The sequence below is a fragment of the Petromyzon marinus genome, chromosome 18 (assembly GCF_048934315.1).
Source record: "Petromyzon marinus isolate PM22_M1 ecotype Great Lakes invasive population chromosome 18, UKy_Petmar_22M1.pri1.0, whole genome shotgun sequence".
NCBI classification, from domain to species: Eukaryota; Metazoa; Chordata; class Hyperoartia; order Petromyzontiformes; family Petromyzontidae; genus Petromyzon; species Petromyzon marinus.
The window spans coordinates 14,371,384-14,386,124 of NC_133684.1; the positions used below are offsets into that span (position 1 = coordinate 14,371,384).

A 14,741-nucleotide genomic window follows, 5' to 3' on the forward strand; every position below is an offset into this window, starting at 1 on the left:
GCCCTCTTCGCCAACACGAGCAGTGCACCCCTGTAGGCTAAAGGGGACTCTCGAGCCCCCCGCTGACGGTCCTGGAATCGTCTAAAGGCGCCCTCAGCTGGGCAGTAGATTTCTCCCAACGCCTCGTAGGCCGCCTGTAGCGTGGTCTTGCTGCGTGAGGGAAGGGAGTTGTAAGAGGCGAGCGCATCGTCGTCCAGAATGTATGGCAATGCTCGTAGTGCCTCCTCGTCTGACCACTCGAGGGCCTGGAAGGCAGCCTTAAATCGGCGGACAAACGCCTCTCAATTTCCTCCTTCGGCCACGAATTTCTCGACGGCCCCAAGCCGGCGCGGCCGTCCTGCCACCTGCTCCCCGTGTTGGGTGTTTAGCCCTGGCGGTTCTGGCGGGAGCGGCGGCGGCTGGCATGACGAGGCTGGTTGCGGCTCCCGCCCGGCTGGCTGGTCAGCCTCCAGGTCCCGTGAGCCTTCCTCCCGTGGTACGTGTGGGAGTGGGGGTCCCGGTGCCGGCGGGCCCCCCATAGGGAGCCGCCGTAACAGCTCCTGGAGTGCCCTCTCCACGCGAGCCATGTGGTCCTCCATGGGGTCATCCCTTGGGTCCGGGACCCCTACTGCTGTTCCTGGTAGCGGGCCCCCTTGTTGCCCTGGATGTGGAGGATCCCCGGCCCCTGCTCCCTCCTATGTTGGCTCCCTTCCGCGGGGATTCTTCTTCGTAGCCATTGTGGATCCCACCGCTGCCACCAAATGTAAAGGAGAGCCGACACAAGAGTTGCAGGGGGTTCGATGTTTCGATTTAAAGCTTTCGTGACTGCAAGGATTCATCTTCTTTGGTTCTTTCGGTAAAGTTACGTAGAATGAGAATAAAATAATAAATTGATAAAATAAAATAACAATAAAATTCTCACGACGTTTCGGCCACAACACAAGTGGCCTTCATCAGGTGAAGGGACGAGACTGTCTGGAGGACAGCGCTGGAGCGAACAAAGCCACGCTCAGATCACGACCTTTAAGCTGTGTGAGAAGAAACAAAGCGCCTTGACAAAGGAATTAGCATAGAATTTAGCATTGAAATAGCTGAGTGATTAGCTTGTGACTGGTCACAGAAATGGCTATGTTAAAGTCAAGCCTACACATCTGAGCTATTCACAGTAACTGGGTATACACTACACTATATAATGAATACTATATAGTAAACCAATAAAAAACAAAAATATAAATTACCTCAATGTTATCCATAAACTCTATATATTCTCCAATCAGCTAAGCTACCAACAATAAGTCGTTATATATCACAATGCTATATGGTGCAAAAATGGGTGGATTCTTACCCTCAACTTTAGCACCACGGATAGCTACGAGCCCCGGTCAGGTGGACGAGTTCATCCATGGTCGGAACGGAGGAGGGGGAGAGAGACAGCTGCGGGGTGCTGTTATACTGTTATACCGGAGTATAACAGCGCCTCGCAGCTGTCTCTCTCCCCCTCCTCCGTTCCAACCATGGATGAACTCGTCCGCCTGAACGGGGCTCGTAGCTATCCGTGGTGCTAAAGTTGAGGGTAAGAATCCACCCATTTTTTCGCCATATAGCATTGTGATATATAACGACTTATTGTTGGTAGCTTAGCTGATTGGAGAATATATAGAGTTTATTGATAACATTGAGGTAATTTATATTTTTGTTTTTTATTGGTTTACTATATAGTATTCATTATATAGTGTAGTGTATACCCAGTTACTGTGAATAGCTCAGATGTGTAGGCTTTGACTTTAACATAGCCATTTCTGTGACCAGTCACAAGCTAATCACTCAGTTATTTCAATGCTAAATTATCCTAGTTATTTCAATGCTAAATTCTCCTGTTTGATTTGTACTAGGTGCCTCTGTGGATGTGTATGCTTTGACTTTAACATAGCCATTTCTGTGACCAGTCACAAGCTAATCACTCAGCTATTTCAATGCTAAATTCTATGCTAATTCCTTTGTCAAGGGGTGCCTCTGTGGATGTGTATGCTTTAACTTTAACATAGCCATTTCTGTGACCAGTCACAAGCTAATCACTCAGCTCTTTCAATGCTAAATTCTATGCTAATTCCTTTGTCAAGGCGCTTTGTTTCTTCTCACACAGCTTAAAGGTCACGATCTGAGCGTGGCTTTGTTCGCTCCAGCGCTGTCCTCCAGACAGTTTCGTCCCTTCACCTGATGAAGGCCGCTTGTGTTGTGGCCGAAACGTCGTGAGAATTGTATTGTTATTTTATTTTATCAATTTATTATTTTATTCTCATTCTATGTGACTTTACCGAAAGAACCAAAGAAGAGGTTCGATGTTTATTCCTCTGTTTTCATTCACACCTCTCTCCAGCCGTCCCTCAATGTCTTTCCCGCCCAAGGCCTCTTCCTGCCAGTTCTCTCCTTATATCTCCTCGATTACCCCTTCTCCTGTCACCTTCCCACCAACCCTCCTATTGGTGGGAATCCTTCGCCTGACACCCCTATAATATTCCCGAAACACGACAGTCCTCAGCCCTAAACTTAAAGCATTAACTATTTTTATTTTACCGAGTAAGGCCCACTGAGCGTCAATGTGGCTCTTTTTCAGAAGCGACCTGGCCACAAATGATAGCTCAATGTAGTGGCTTATCATGTTGGGGATTTATAGCAGCCAAATACTCTCAACTCACGTTTCTAAATGTAGAGGGTAAAACGGGAGGACCCGGAGAAAAATCCACGCGACCACGGAGAGAACATGCAAACTCCAAATATACATGCGTCAGGCTCGGGCTTGAACCCACGAACTCCTGTAGGCCAGACGAGAGAATGAACATTTGGCCAAGTCCTGAGACCAACTGCACCAAAGCCACACAAGACACGCTCGCTTGCTGCAAGTTGTATGAGATTTATTTGGGCAATCAAACAATCGTTTCTATTTGTGTTATTTAATATGCGATCTGTGCCTTTGGTTGAGGTTGAATGTATTAAAACTCATTCGATTGCTGACATTGTTTCAGTGTTCTTAAATGTAAAACTCAGTCTCACGTTCACAATGTTTACGATCTCACTGCTAGGTGTCACCGTGGCTACGGTGTTGCACGTTTTTCACAAAGCAAATGTTGCACTCACATTCGATGTGCTGGTCTCGTATGCTGCTGACGTGTGTAAATGTGAACCGTATGCAGGTGATTACGCGGCTTTGTCTGCGAGAATGTTGCAAGTGCTCGTCCTTGTAGCAGAGTCAAGAGCTGCCGCTGCTGCTGTCTCACGGGTCGTTGGGGTCGATGCAGACGCCGATATCGTTGGTGACGATGATGCCACCGATGGTGCGGTCCACGTCGCACTTGAGGCCGGACTCGCACGGACACTCGTAGTACACGTCCCGGATGCCCTGTGCACACGCCGGGGTCACCGGCCTTGTCACTCACGCTCGCGCCAGCCGCAGTTTGTTCGAATACGCGAAGCAGAGTGAGACTTCGTCTCGAGAGGTCGGTGTCGAGAACATGCACAGTAAATTAAGACGTTACAGCCGTATTCGATGCAACCTCTAGCATTGTCTCTTTACATGCTCGTGCAATAACCACCCTCAATCCGTAACAATTATAATTATTATTATAGCCCCAGCGTCTCGACAAGAAGGTGGAAGGGAACTCAAAACGAATGCCCACATTCAGGCCGGTCCCGAGTTCACGATGACACGATATAAAATGAAAGTATTGTGTGTCTGTAACTTAAATTTACCATTAATGGCTTTGAAAAGTAATTTGACTGAGCCAACTTTTAGTGCAAAAAAATATTATTTAATATTTGAATGATGATTGTGTACTGTTTTATATTTGTTCTGTAATGTTTTTTTTGCACTCGTTCTGTTTTTTAACTATTGTACTTTGTGTGTTTTGGTATGTTATTGTTTTTTTGTCATTTGGCGACCCAAGTCGCTTGCAAATGGGTCTCTCCGCGTGTTCAAAACTTATATGAACCATCCACATTAAAGAGTAGATGTATGTCTTCAAGAGCAATAAAGAGCAAAGAGAAAGTTATTCTACATTACACGGGACTACTAAATACGTTACACGTAGTTGTGTTCATGAGCAAAATAGACCCAAAGTAAACCACAGCAAGATACGTTTATGCACTTGTTTGCAATATATCATCGCGTATGTTCTAGTTTGTATTCTTAAGTGTGCTTTATACATCATGTAGGTGGTTGATTAATTTGAGTACAGGGTGTTTTAAAAATATGGACCCGATTTCAAAGCTGCTGCCAAAATGTTGCAACAAGTAGCAAACAGTTCTAATCTCTGGATTGTTTTCTGATGTTTACATGAACACATTGTTATGAAAGACACAATTGAAACAAAGTCATGCTTGAATTAATTTCACAAAACAAATAAGCAGACAATTACTTCCTGCACATGTCTGTCCTGCCGCGTAAACATTCACAATATTATTTGTACACATCCCATCAGCCACACAGCCCTCTGGTAGTGCAAAATATCAGCAGCATTGGACCGGTTTTGACATTCAGTGTCTCATCAGGAGAGTCAGGCTTGTTTGAACCAATGCTGGAGAACTGTCAGATATAGAACATGATCTTCTTTGCTAAATATGGTTCCTCGTTGAATACGACATTATATAATATATTACTCACAACTCAGCAATCACATTATGCGGAGGAACAAAATATGTGAAGGAGGCGTTTTATATGATTATTTATTATTCCTTATATTCTCCACAACGACGTTAATTATAATTTTGTGTCGGACTAATTATTGATCTGCTTCTTTAGCCAGTATCTTCTTCTCTTCTTCTGAAGGGTCCTGTCAAGCTTTTATCGCAGTCGGAGCAATGTTGCTGCTGTGCGTGATCCCCAGTTGAGTAATTTGCAGGTAACATTTTGAACATTGGGATGTTTGGCCGTTATCAGTTACACCAGCAGTGGCCAATAGGTGGATTGCATATAATATCACAGCCAATTGTCGGTCATGGCTTTCAGGTGGATCGCAGAGGAGCCGTTGAGGTCCACCAGAATGGATCACAGTGCTTTTCATAGTGGCCACTGCTGATTTACGTTGTATGTGTTTTTTAGCCAGGGGAGATACCCGGAAAACTCAGTGGAAACCAGAGAACCCACGTTTAGAGTATTTGGCTACTATACATTTCCACCTATTATGCCACTTCGTTGAGCTATTATTTGTGGCTAGGTCGCTTCTGAAAAAAGCTATGAAGGCCCAGTAGCTCAGTGGGCCTCACCTGGTAAAATAAAAAAACCCTTTAGTTTCAGAAACCCAAGCAGAACAGGGGATGAGTATACAAACTCCACACAGAGAGGCACCCTGCGAGGGACGAGTGTTACCGCAGTGCCACCCTGCGCCACCACCCTGCCACCGGTCATCATTTGCCCCCACAGCTGATTATGCGGGCATAGCCCTGCGTGGTCTCACATCGTATTGGCAGAGTTGGGTCTCGCTGGAGAGAGCAGCACAGCGGCGCGCGCCAATCTGATTTTCCCGCTTACAACATCCACTCTTGCACTGTGTTCCCACCAAACACAGCTCGCCAACGTCCTGGAATCAGCCAAAACAACAGTGACACTCACATGTTTATATATACATTCGGGAGCAAAATACATCGTGTATGTGTACACTCTGCCACCATGAAATTGAATAATGCCTGAGCCTCCCAGAGAGGAAGCAGCCACAGCATAATACATTCCCATTTGGGACAAAGCGCCATGAATGCGAAATGTGCAATTGCTGGATGATATGCCTGTATAACCCATACAAGACACGGATCCCCTGTATAGCCTTAACAAGTGCTGTTTGCGAGCACCTATGAAGGCCTGCACGGCACACGAGGGGATTGGGTGGCCAACACCACGCCCGGCCGCCTTTGTCTCCCATTTTCTGGGGTAACTGACTAAATTAACCGGCAGACACAAACCCTGGGGACCCCCCTCCGTGCCAACTTGCTGCATTTTGGCGACCCTGTGTTCCGTTGGTGTGAGCATGTATGTATGTATGCATACTCTTTGGTTCTTTCGGTAAAGTCACGTGGGTATGTATGTTGAACTTCTTTCGCACCATATATAGCCAACCGTGCTACGTGTGAGTGCTGCTCCTCCACCTGCCATTGTTGCTCGAGGGTGGCTGCTGCCAAACGGGCCGATTGATAAGCGCTGAGACTGGGTTTTGACAACACTGAATGGCAAGTCCACTCAGCTCCAAATGTACCCCTACCACACATCAGCCCATCTCATGCCGCACCCATTTAGCCTCCGCTCTATCTGGCCAGATAGACACCATTTTGCTCATGTCGTGGCTGGGTATGTAGGCCGTATGACATCTTAAATACAGCACCGTGCACTGTAGTACATTTATCTCAATTGATCAAACCATTGGGATGATCAATTTAGGAATATCTGGCCAGAGAAATTAGCATTTTTCACTAAAGATCGTACTTTTTATAAAACCGTTCAAATGTATACATTCTTGGTATAATAGCCTTGTCCCGTGTAATGATAATGAAAGTTAGACTCACCAGGAAGAAAAACTTTTCCTTAGGAGGCACAGCAGACACCACTACTATGCAGAGAGCAGCTAAGGCTAGAATGAGTCTCATCGTGGAAGCTTCTGCGATCACAGCTACAATTCCAGCCCCTGCGTGACTTTTATATGTGCTGATGAAAAACTATGTCGGGAAATCAATACTCGACTTCACACATATCTGTTTCGACTGATAACACATCTCTCCAGCATCACCTGCACCTGTTTGCAAATAATCATCTCAGCATTTTACGTGCAAATATAACACCCTTGGGTGCAGGATAAGAGATCAAACATTATTAGCAAAGCTCTTCAATGTCTACACAAGCGGCATACCACCAAACAAGTCACGCAAATGTGTATATGCGGTCGACCTCACCATGGCAGCGCAAGCAGCCACTTTCCACGACATGGAATCCACTCTGATCCAAGACCTAAACCCCATGAGGGAATATTGCCAGAAATGGAGGCTCAAGCCAAATCCCCACAAGACAACAACATTTCGATTTAAAGCTTTCGTGACTGCAGGGATTCATCATTTCCGACCAGGAACACATTGCAAGTGAACTCGAGCACGTACACCAAGCTCTCAAGGCTAATGGTTACTCCGACTACACAATCAGCAAAGCCATCACCCCAGTCATGAAGAAGGATCCTCTTGAGGAGCCATTCAAAACCATCACCTTACCCTACATTGCGGGGGTCACAAAAAAGATCTCCAAAATCCTGCATAAACACAAGATCCATGTCTAATTCAACACAGTACATAAAATCCGTGATCTGGTTCCGTCTGTAAAAGATGTGGTTCCAGACATACAGTACCCGGGCGTTTACAAACTAAGTTGCCTTTGTGGTAGCAGCTACATTGGAGAAACCAAACGACATATCTCGGACCGCATCCGTGAACATAAAGCAGACTTGAAACACGGTAAGACTAACTCCTCAGCCGTGGCAGATCACTGTTATAATTCAGTGGGCTCACATGACATTGACTTCTCCAAGACGGAGGTTCTCTGCAAGCCATCCGGCTACCATGAGAGATTCGTTTATGAGGCCATCCACATATACAAACACAGAGACAATTTCAACTGAGAAGATGGATTCTGGCTTAGTAACCATTGGAAAGATGTCATAAAGCACTTCGGTTCTTAATTGATTGTATTTTACGGTGACCTTCAGACCGCAGTCCATTTGCTGGCACTGCCTCTTAATACCTTTCACACAATAATAGGGTTTTTCCCCTTTTTTTTGGCAACAAAACTGAAACCTTTTTACAAGGATTCATGTCTGCATTAACCACAATACCTGTAGTCAAAATGCAAACAAAAACACACTATGATAATATATGCATTGTCCTTGAAACTGATTGGTCCACACCAAGGGACGGCTTTCTTTTGAGCCTCGACCCAATTGGTGCTCGACCAGATGACGCCAAAAGGCGTACAGCTCAAAGACAATGCACTATCAAAGTAATGAGGGCTCGGGGTGAGCATCTACATCATTAGACCTCCTTTGCCAATACCAAAATAGAATAATAGGGGTTTTCCCCTTTTTTCTGGCAACAAAACTTAAACCTTTTTTCAAGGATTCATGTCTGCTTTAACCACAATACCTGCAGTCAAAATGCAAACAAAAAATACACTATGATAATATAACACGTTGGTCAATGGTATGGTTTATAGGTTTATAGCATGTGGTATAAAAGTATAACGTTGTAATGTTTAACATAATTCATAAGGCAATATATAGTATTGTAATTGTATAGTGAATATACAGCAGTGTGGTATATAGTAGGGTTGATAGAATAAGACATAGTGTAATGTTACAAGGCTAATCATTTATCGTCTAAAGTATAGGGTAGTGTATAGTAATGCATTGTATAATTCAAAGGTGGAATTTTGTCTATGGATATGATATTATACCATGTAGTTTAAATTGGAAGGTATAATATTGCACTGTATAGTAGTCCAGTTTATAGCAGAGTTACAACGCAACACAGGACAGAGCAGCGTACCTTGGCTGCTCTTTTACCTTCCTTTTCTGTCTGCCCAGCCGCCACCCTCCTCCGATCCGGTGGTGGTGCTGGGTGACATGCTAATTCATATGTTAATTCCGCCCACACAGCTTAAAAGACGCGATCCATGCTTAGCAATGTTCACTCAAGCGCTGTCTTCTGGTCAGTCCTGTTCATTCACCTGAAGAAGGCTACTTGTGTTGTGGCCGAAACGTCGTGAGAATTGTATTTTATTGTTTTATTTTTATTATTTTATTTCCATTCTACGTGACTTTACCGAAAGAACCGAGAAGAAGACAACAACAGTCACTGCATTTCATCTTGATAATTAATAAGAGCGCCAAGCACACTCTGAAAGTAACCTACTGCGGCTACACTATGCGACACGACCCCACTTCAACCTATCTCGGAGTGAAGCTGGACCGTAAGCTAACCTTCCACGACCACCTGAAAAAGGTATCCGCCAAGACCAAAACAAGGGTCAACCTGGTCCAGACACTAGCAAGCACAAGCTGGGGAGCATCAGCGCCCTCGGTGCTACGGTCATAAATGGTGGCCCTCGTGTACTCTGTAGCCGTGTACTGTGTAGCAGTATGGACCAGAAGTAGTCACACTCGACTTGTTGATGTCCAACTGAACACTGCAATGCGGTATATCACTAAAACCCTCAAGTCAACCCCAACACCCTGGCTGCCCGTGCTGTCACAAATTTCTCCCCCACCCATCCGCCGCAACCCTTCGGGAAGTCCTAAGAATGCTGTAGATTAAAACAGTCACTTTCCCATTCATCAGGACCTCAATATCGTCCCTCGTCATCGCTTGAAGTCGTGCAAGCCCTTTTGGACCCATGCGCTTATCCTTCAACAGTGCGATTTCAACCCAAATGAAGCTTGGAGAACTGAACGGAGTCAAACACATCTCGCAAACATCTCGTGAAGCTCATGGTCTACCCAAAACCACATCCACTGCACAAACCATGGCAAAAGCGGATATCTGATGCACAAATGGAGACTTAAAAACTGTCCAGTGTGAGACTGTGGTAATCCAAAATAGACCGTACAACGTGTAAGGACGCAATGCTCGATCCGCAAATATGAAGGAGACACCACAGCGATGATACACTCCACTGCTCCTGACGTGGTTATCTGGCTTGACCACATGAATGTGAAATTGTAGTTGTTGCTCTGCATCGCCATCAGACATACAAACGAAGAAGAAGAATGGGCTGCACTGGTGAGTGTTTGAATTTTCATGTCACTGACTTTGATAGTTCACGGTCAAGAGGTCATTACCACACCTCACTATCTCTTCCTTCTGCCAAATCTCAATTGTACAAGGTGGTAGGTGTCTCCACACACCCCACTGCCCGGGGAAGTATGACCACCACCAAACCCTGTTTCAATATCTGCTTGTAGTTGCCGGCCAGGACTCAATCCAATATTGTACGGCTCTGGCTGTGGTTCGCGTGTCTTCTCACGGTAGTTTCACCTGTTACGCGGCATTCCAGTGAAACGGGTTCCCTGCAGGCCATGTTGCCGCCGACTAGTACCCGAAGCCATAGCCCATTGGAAACGCTGCCTCATCACGTGGTGTGTGTGTGCCACCTGGAGTCGTCTGTTGTGCCGGTTCGTGACCGGAGGAGGCTCCAAGCGGATGATTGCTGGGAGCAGTGGTGAGGCGACTTTCGCGAACATAGTGAGTGCCCTTCGGCTGTCGGGTGCTCTGACTGTACCAGCCCAGTGAACGCTGGGAAAAGCTTCTCCTTAATGCTTTGTTAAAACATGATAATTGCTCTACTCTCTAAACAATCGTGTCTTGTTTTTCTTCTGTAAGATGTCTGCAACGTCACAGTAACATCACGTTTATAGTAATAGGTTTTTACCCTACAAAAACTGAATCCTAAATTTCGATTTAAAGCTTTCGTGACTGCAAGGATTCATCTTCTTTGGTTCTTTCGGTAAAGTCACGTAGAATGAGAATAAAATAATAAATTGATAAAATAAAATAACACAATAAAATTCTCACGACGTTTCGGCCACAACACAAGCGGCCTTCATCAGGTGAAGGGACGAGACTGTCTGGAGGACAGCGCTGGAGCTCCAGACAGTCTCGTTCCTTCACCTGATGAAGGCCGCTTGTGTTGTGGCCGAAACGTCGTGATAATTTTATTATTTTATTTGATCAATTTATTATTTTATTCTCATTCTACGTGACTTTACCGAAAGAACCAAAGAAGATGAAAACTGAATCCTATTACTATATCTTGTTACTGGCAAAGGAGGTCTCATAATGTAAAAACATCACGTATGTTTATCATCACCTTGAAACAACTGAACACTCTACATAATAGAAACTGGGATCTCACCATCATCTGACCTCACACACTCAATGTTCCCAGCCCACAGCCGTTTTTACTCTTTGGAATTGAAGAGTGAGTTTTGTGTTACCCAACCATGATCTTGCGATCTCTGGCCTTGATTTTGATCATCTGTGGGTCTCCGTATTTCTCCCTCCCTCCAATAAATTAATTCTCTAATTGTAGGACTGCCACTGGACGTGTATCCTGGTGATGAGATCCTCGTCCTATAGTTCGTGGTTTTAAGAATCCACGCTACAATTGAAGCCGGCATTTGATTTTTTTATTGAGAACAACCTTGAATAATGAACTGTGCTACTCACATAGCAAACCCTATTTTAGAACAGCCCAGGACTATAGGCCTTCTAACATAACTCAATACACTGTTGATGTTAATGCACGAATTAGCACGCGTGACCACTGTCTAATGACCGCACGGTATCCCTTCACCCTTACGTGAAAATTTTGGAAGACTAAAGGCATTCTGTGGCATTTCAAAAATGCTGATTGGGAGGGTCTCCGTGCCTGATAGTTATCGTGACTTTTGTGAGGTCAAGGAAAGTCACTTCGGAAAGACATGACTGTGTGAAAATCCACAGCACGTACGAGCTGTGTTTGTTTGTTTATCACCAGTGTAGTTCGACAGCCAGGCAAGGGGCGTGGTTGTGGGAAAGTAAACACCTGATGTCTTTCGATTATGTTTCTGTGTATGGCTGCAAATAAAATGTTGCTATTTTGCCCCCAATGCGTCAATATGTTTAGAGATAAGGTGGTAGAGACCTTGTCTTAATTTTTAACCACCGAATAGACAAACATATACAACATAGTCATGCATAGGGACGTTGCTGATATAATTATAAAGAGTAAAAAGCACTTACATTTGGCGGTGAAGACTGTGCTTGTTATACCGAATAATTAAACATTTTAATTCGTATATTTGGTCCCCAACATCCATTTCTTTCTTTCTGGTTTGTGAGATCATTGTCCTGAGCGACTTTCATCTTCACAACAGTTCATGGCTACATGACAACCACGCTGGCCGTGATGCTGATTGTTTTTGGTTATAAATTGAGAAGCTTGAACAATGAGTTGACTGTGATACTTACATCGTCGATCTTAGATCGCCACACTTCCTTACATCCGTTGCTGACATCCGTCTCAATTCCATGCACGGTTAACCCTACTGATTTTACTCTCTTGGGATGTCAACCTTGACCCGTAATCTCAGCACTTTTGTAAAAACCGAACTCCACAGTGTGGAACTCCGCAGTGTGGAACTCCGCTTTGTGTTATCTTCAACATGTTGCGTCTCTTTATTATTGACTTATCTTCCACTCACGTGACCCACTCATTTGCAGACGATGGTATCTCATCATGCATTGCACTCATTTAAATCTAAGCTGAAAGACATCAAACTGCCCAACGTAGATGCTTCACTCAAATAAACAACATTATTAAGTTGCGTCTTGCCTCAAGTGCGAGATTAGAGATGCGGGCCACCCTTGCCCAGCTGCTGCTCTTGGTCTCGCCACGGACTTTCAAAAAAACAGTTCTTAAAAAGCTGGTCGTGTTCAACTAAAAAAATCACAATGATAATATGCAAGGCTGGCAATTCCACAGTTCCTTCCATCATTCAACAATGTTATTCTTTGCCATATTAAAACGATGATGGAATTGGCCATGATAATTTATAAGCCAATATATTGAATATACGATATCAGTAATCTTTTTGTAAACATTGGCCTGTTGAGTAAGACATATTTTATCAAATTGACTGGAGGGTAATTTAATCAATACAACCCTTTTGATTAGATGCTACATAGTAGTGCATTCATTCTTGATTTGAAGCTTTCGTGACTACAGGAATCCATACTCTTTGGTTCTTTCGGTAAAGTCACGTAGGTAGAAAATAAATAAAAACAAAGCGCCTATACCGAAAGAACCAAAGAGTATAGTACATTCAAGTTTGCACAGCAGATGGCTTTTCTCATTGTAATACATTTACAACACTTCTCAACTTTATTACCTCAAAATAATGTTTCATTCTCTCGCTTGTAGAAGCAGAGAATATTATTGTGTTATTATTATTAATATTATTAATATTATTGTGTTATTTTATTTTATCAATTTATTATTTTATTATCATTCTACGTGACTTTACCGAAAGAACCAAAGAAGATGAATCATTGCAGTCACGAAAGCTTTAAATCGAAATTTAACCGCCTCTACGGGGAGGGATTCCACACATCCTTAAGATCATTCAACAGACTTCGGGATAAGAAGGCTCAACTAATCGAGTCTCTCACCTTTCTGAAGAGATGCCGCGACTCTAAGGTAATACCAACCGCATTTACACTAACCTCTGCTGTTGCAACTTCTCTCAATGCAAAACGAATTCTAGCTAGAACTAGCTTCGCTCTTATCTCGGAAAAAATCAGACTTACACGCACCGAACTCGATCAGTTAGACAAGACACTCTACAAATCACACTTAAAATTGACAGCAACAATGTCTACATCGGATTGGGAACATGTAGACAATATGACTACCTCTTCGGCTGCCACTATGTTGAACAAATGTAGGGACAATTTGATTTCCAAATTCAATCACCTCTCCAGCAAAAAATCGGATCCACACACCGAAAAGATAGACGTCAACAAAGTCGTAATTAATCGCAGTAACAGTTCCATTTCTGATGGTCTGAAATCCGTTTTAGCTAAAGGTCTAAACTTTGCTGTCACACCGAGACACTTACCGGTTAATGATATCATTGCCCATGTCGACGTTGCACTCAAGGGCTTGAGTCACATCTCTGCAGACGTAGCAAGATCTGAAATCGCTGCAACCCTCAAAAACGCTAAGTTGCCACCCAGCAACATCAGCAAAGACGAACGTTTTGAATTATCTCAATTAAAAAAATTGGGATGATATTGTCGTCCTCTCAGCCGACAAAGGCAATGCCACTGTCATCATGGACAAAACAGAATATAACAACAAAATTCAAGAACTACTCAACGATGGCAGCTACACAAAAATAAAAAGAGATCCCACCAACAGCCTGGTCACCAAAACGAACAAAATAATCTCTGATTCAACAGCATTAATTGATGAGATCAAACAGTTCTCGTTGAAGCCCTCTGCTGCTAGACCACCAAGATTATATGGCATTCCAAAGATACACAAAGAAGATACACCCCTTCGTCCCATCGTCTCTACTATCAGCTCCCCCACCTACAAACTGGCACGTTTTCTTGCTGATATACTGCGACCTTTCACTGGAAAACCCACCTCTGCGGTACTAAATTCTACTCACCTGATATCGACAATCAAAGGCATTTCCCTGTCCCCAAACGACCTGCTTGTCAGTTTTGATGTGGTGTCCTTGTTCACCAAAGTCCCGGTACCTGACACCATCGCTATCATTGAAGACCTGGTTCATCAAGGACTGCATACTGATGTACCCCCCCTGGTGAGACATTGCTTAACCAACACTTACTTCACCTGGAATGGAACTTTCTACAAACAAACTGAGGGCACCCCAATGGGCTCCCCCCTATCTCCGGTTGTAGCCAACGTATTCATGGAAAAATTTGAAACTGACGCCATCCAGACTGCCACTCTACGCCCGACCTTATGGAAGAGGTACGTTGATGACACCTTTGTCATCTGGCCACATGGCCAGCCTGCTCTAGACCAATTCCGCGACCACATCAATTCCATACACCCAGCCATCAGATTTACCATAGAGGTCGAAAAAGATGGCAAACTACCCTTTTTGGATGTCTTAATTAAAAGAAGACATGATGGTTCAATGAGCCACTCTGTCTACAGGAAACCTACC

General features: G+C 44.1%; 1 protein-coding gene across 1 annotated transcript; it reads right to left on the reverse strand.

The window, feature by feature from the left end:
- Nucleotides 1–2,870: 2,870 nt before the first annotated feature.
- Nucleotides 2,871–6,643, reverse strand: LOC116943695 (colipase B-like). Its single transcript, XM_032956786.2, has 3 exons — nucleotides 6,526–6,643; nucleotides 5,430–5,552; nucleotides 2,871–3,376 (listed from the first exon to the last, which is right to left on the reverse strand). Exons 1-3 carry the CDS (start codon nucleotides 6,604–6,606, stop codon nucleotides 3,251–3,253), a joined length of 330 nt encoding a protein of 109 aa, XP_032812677.1. The 5' UTR covers nucleotides 6,607–6,643; the 3' UTR covers nucleotides 2,871–3,250.
- Between the last annotated feature and the right edge of the window lie 8,098 nt (nucleotides 6,644–14,741).

Bases quoted from the DNA above. Each gene is read 5' to 3' on its own strand.
- LOC116943695 (XM_032956786.2), bottom strand. From the start codon at position 6,606: ATGAGACTCATTCTAGCCTTAGCTGCTCTCTGCATAGTAGTGGTGTCT. The intron at 5,553-6,525 runs GTGAGTCTAACT...GGCTGATTCCAG, and splicing joins AGGAAAAGTTTTTCTTCCTG to GACGTTGGCGAGCTGTGTTT. The intron at 3,377-5,429 runs GTGAGACCACGC...GCGTGTGCACAG, and splicing joins CCCAACTCTGCCAATACGAT to GGCATCCGGGACGTGTACTA.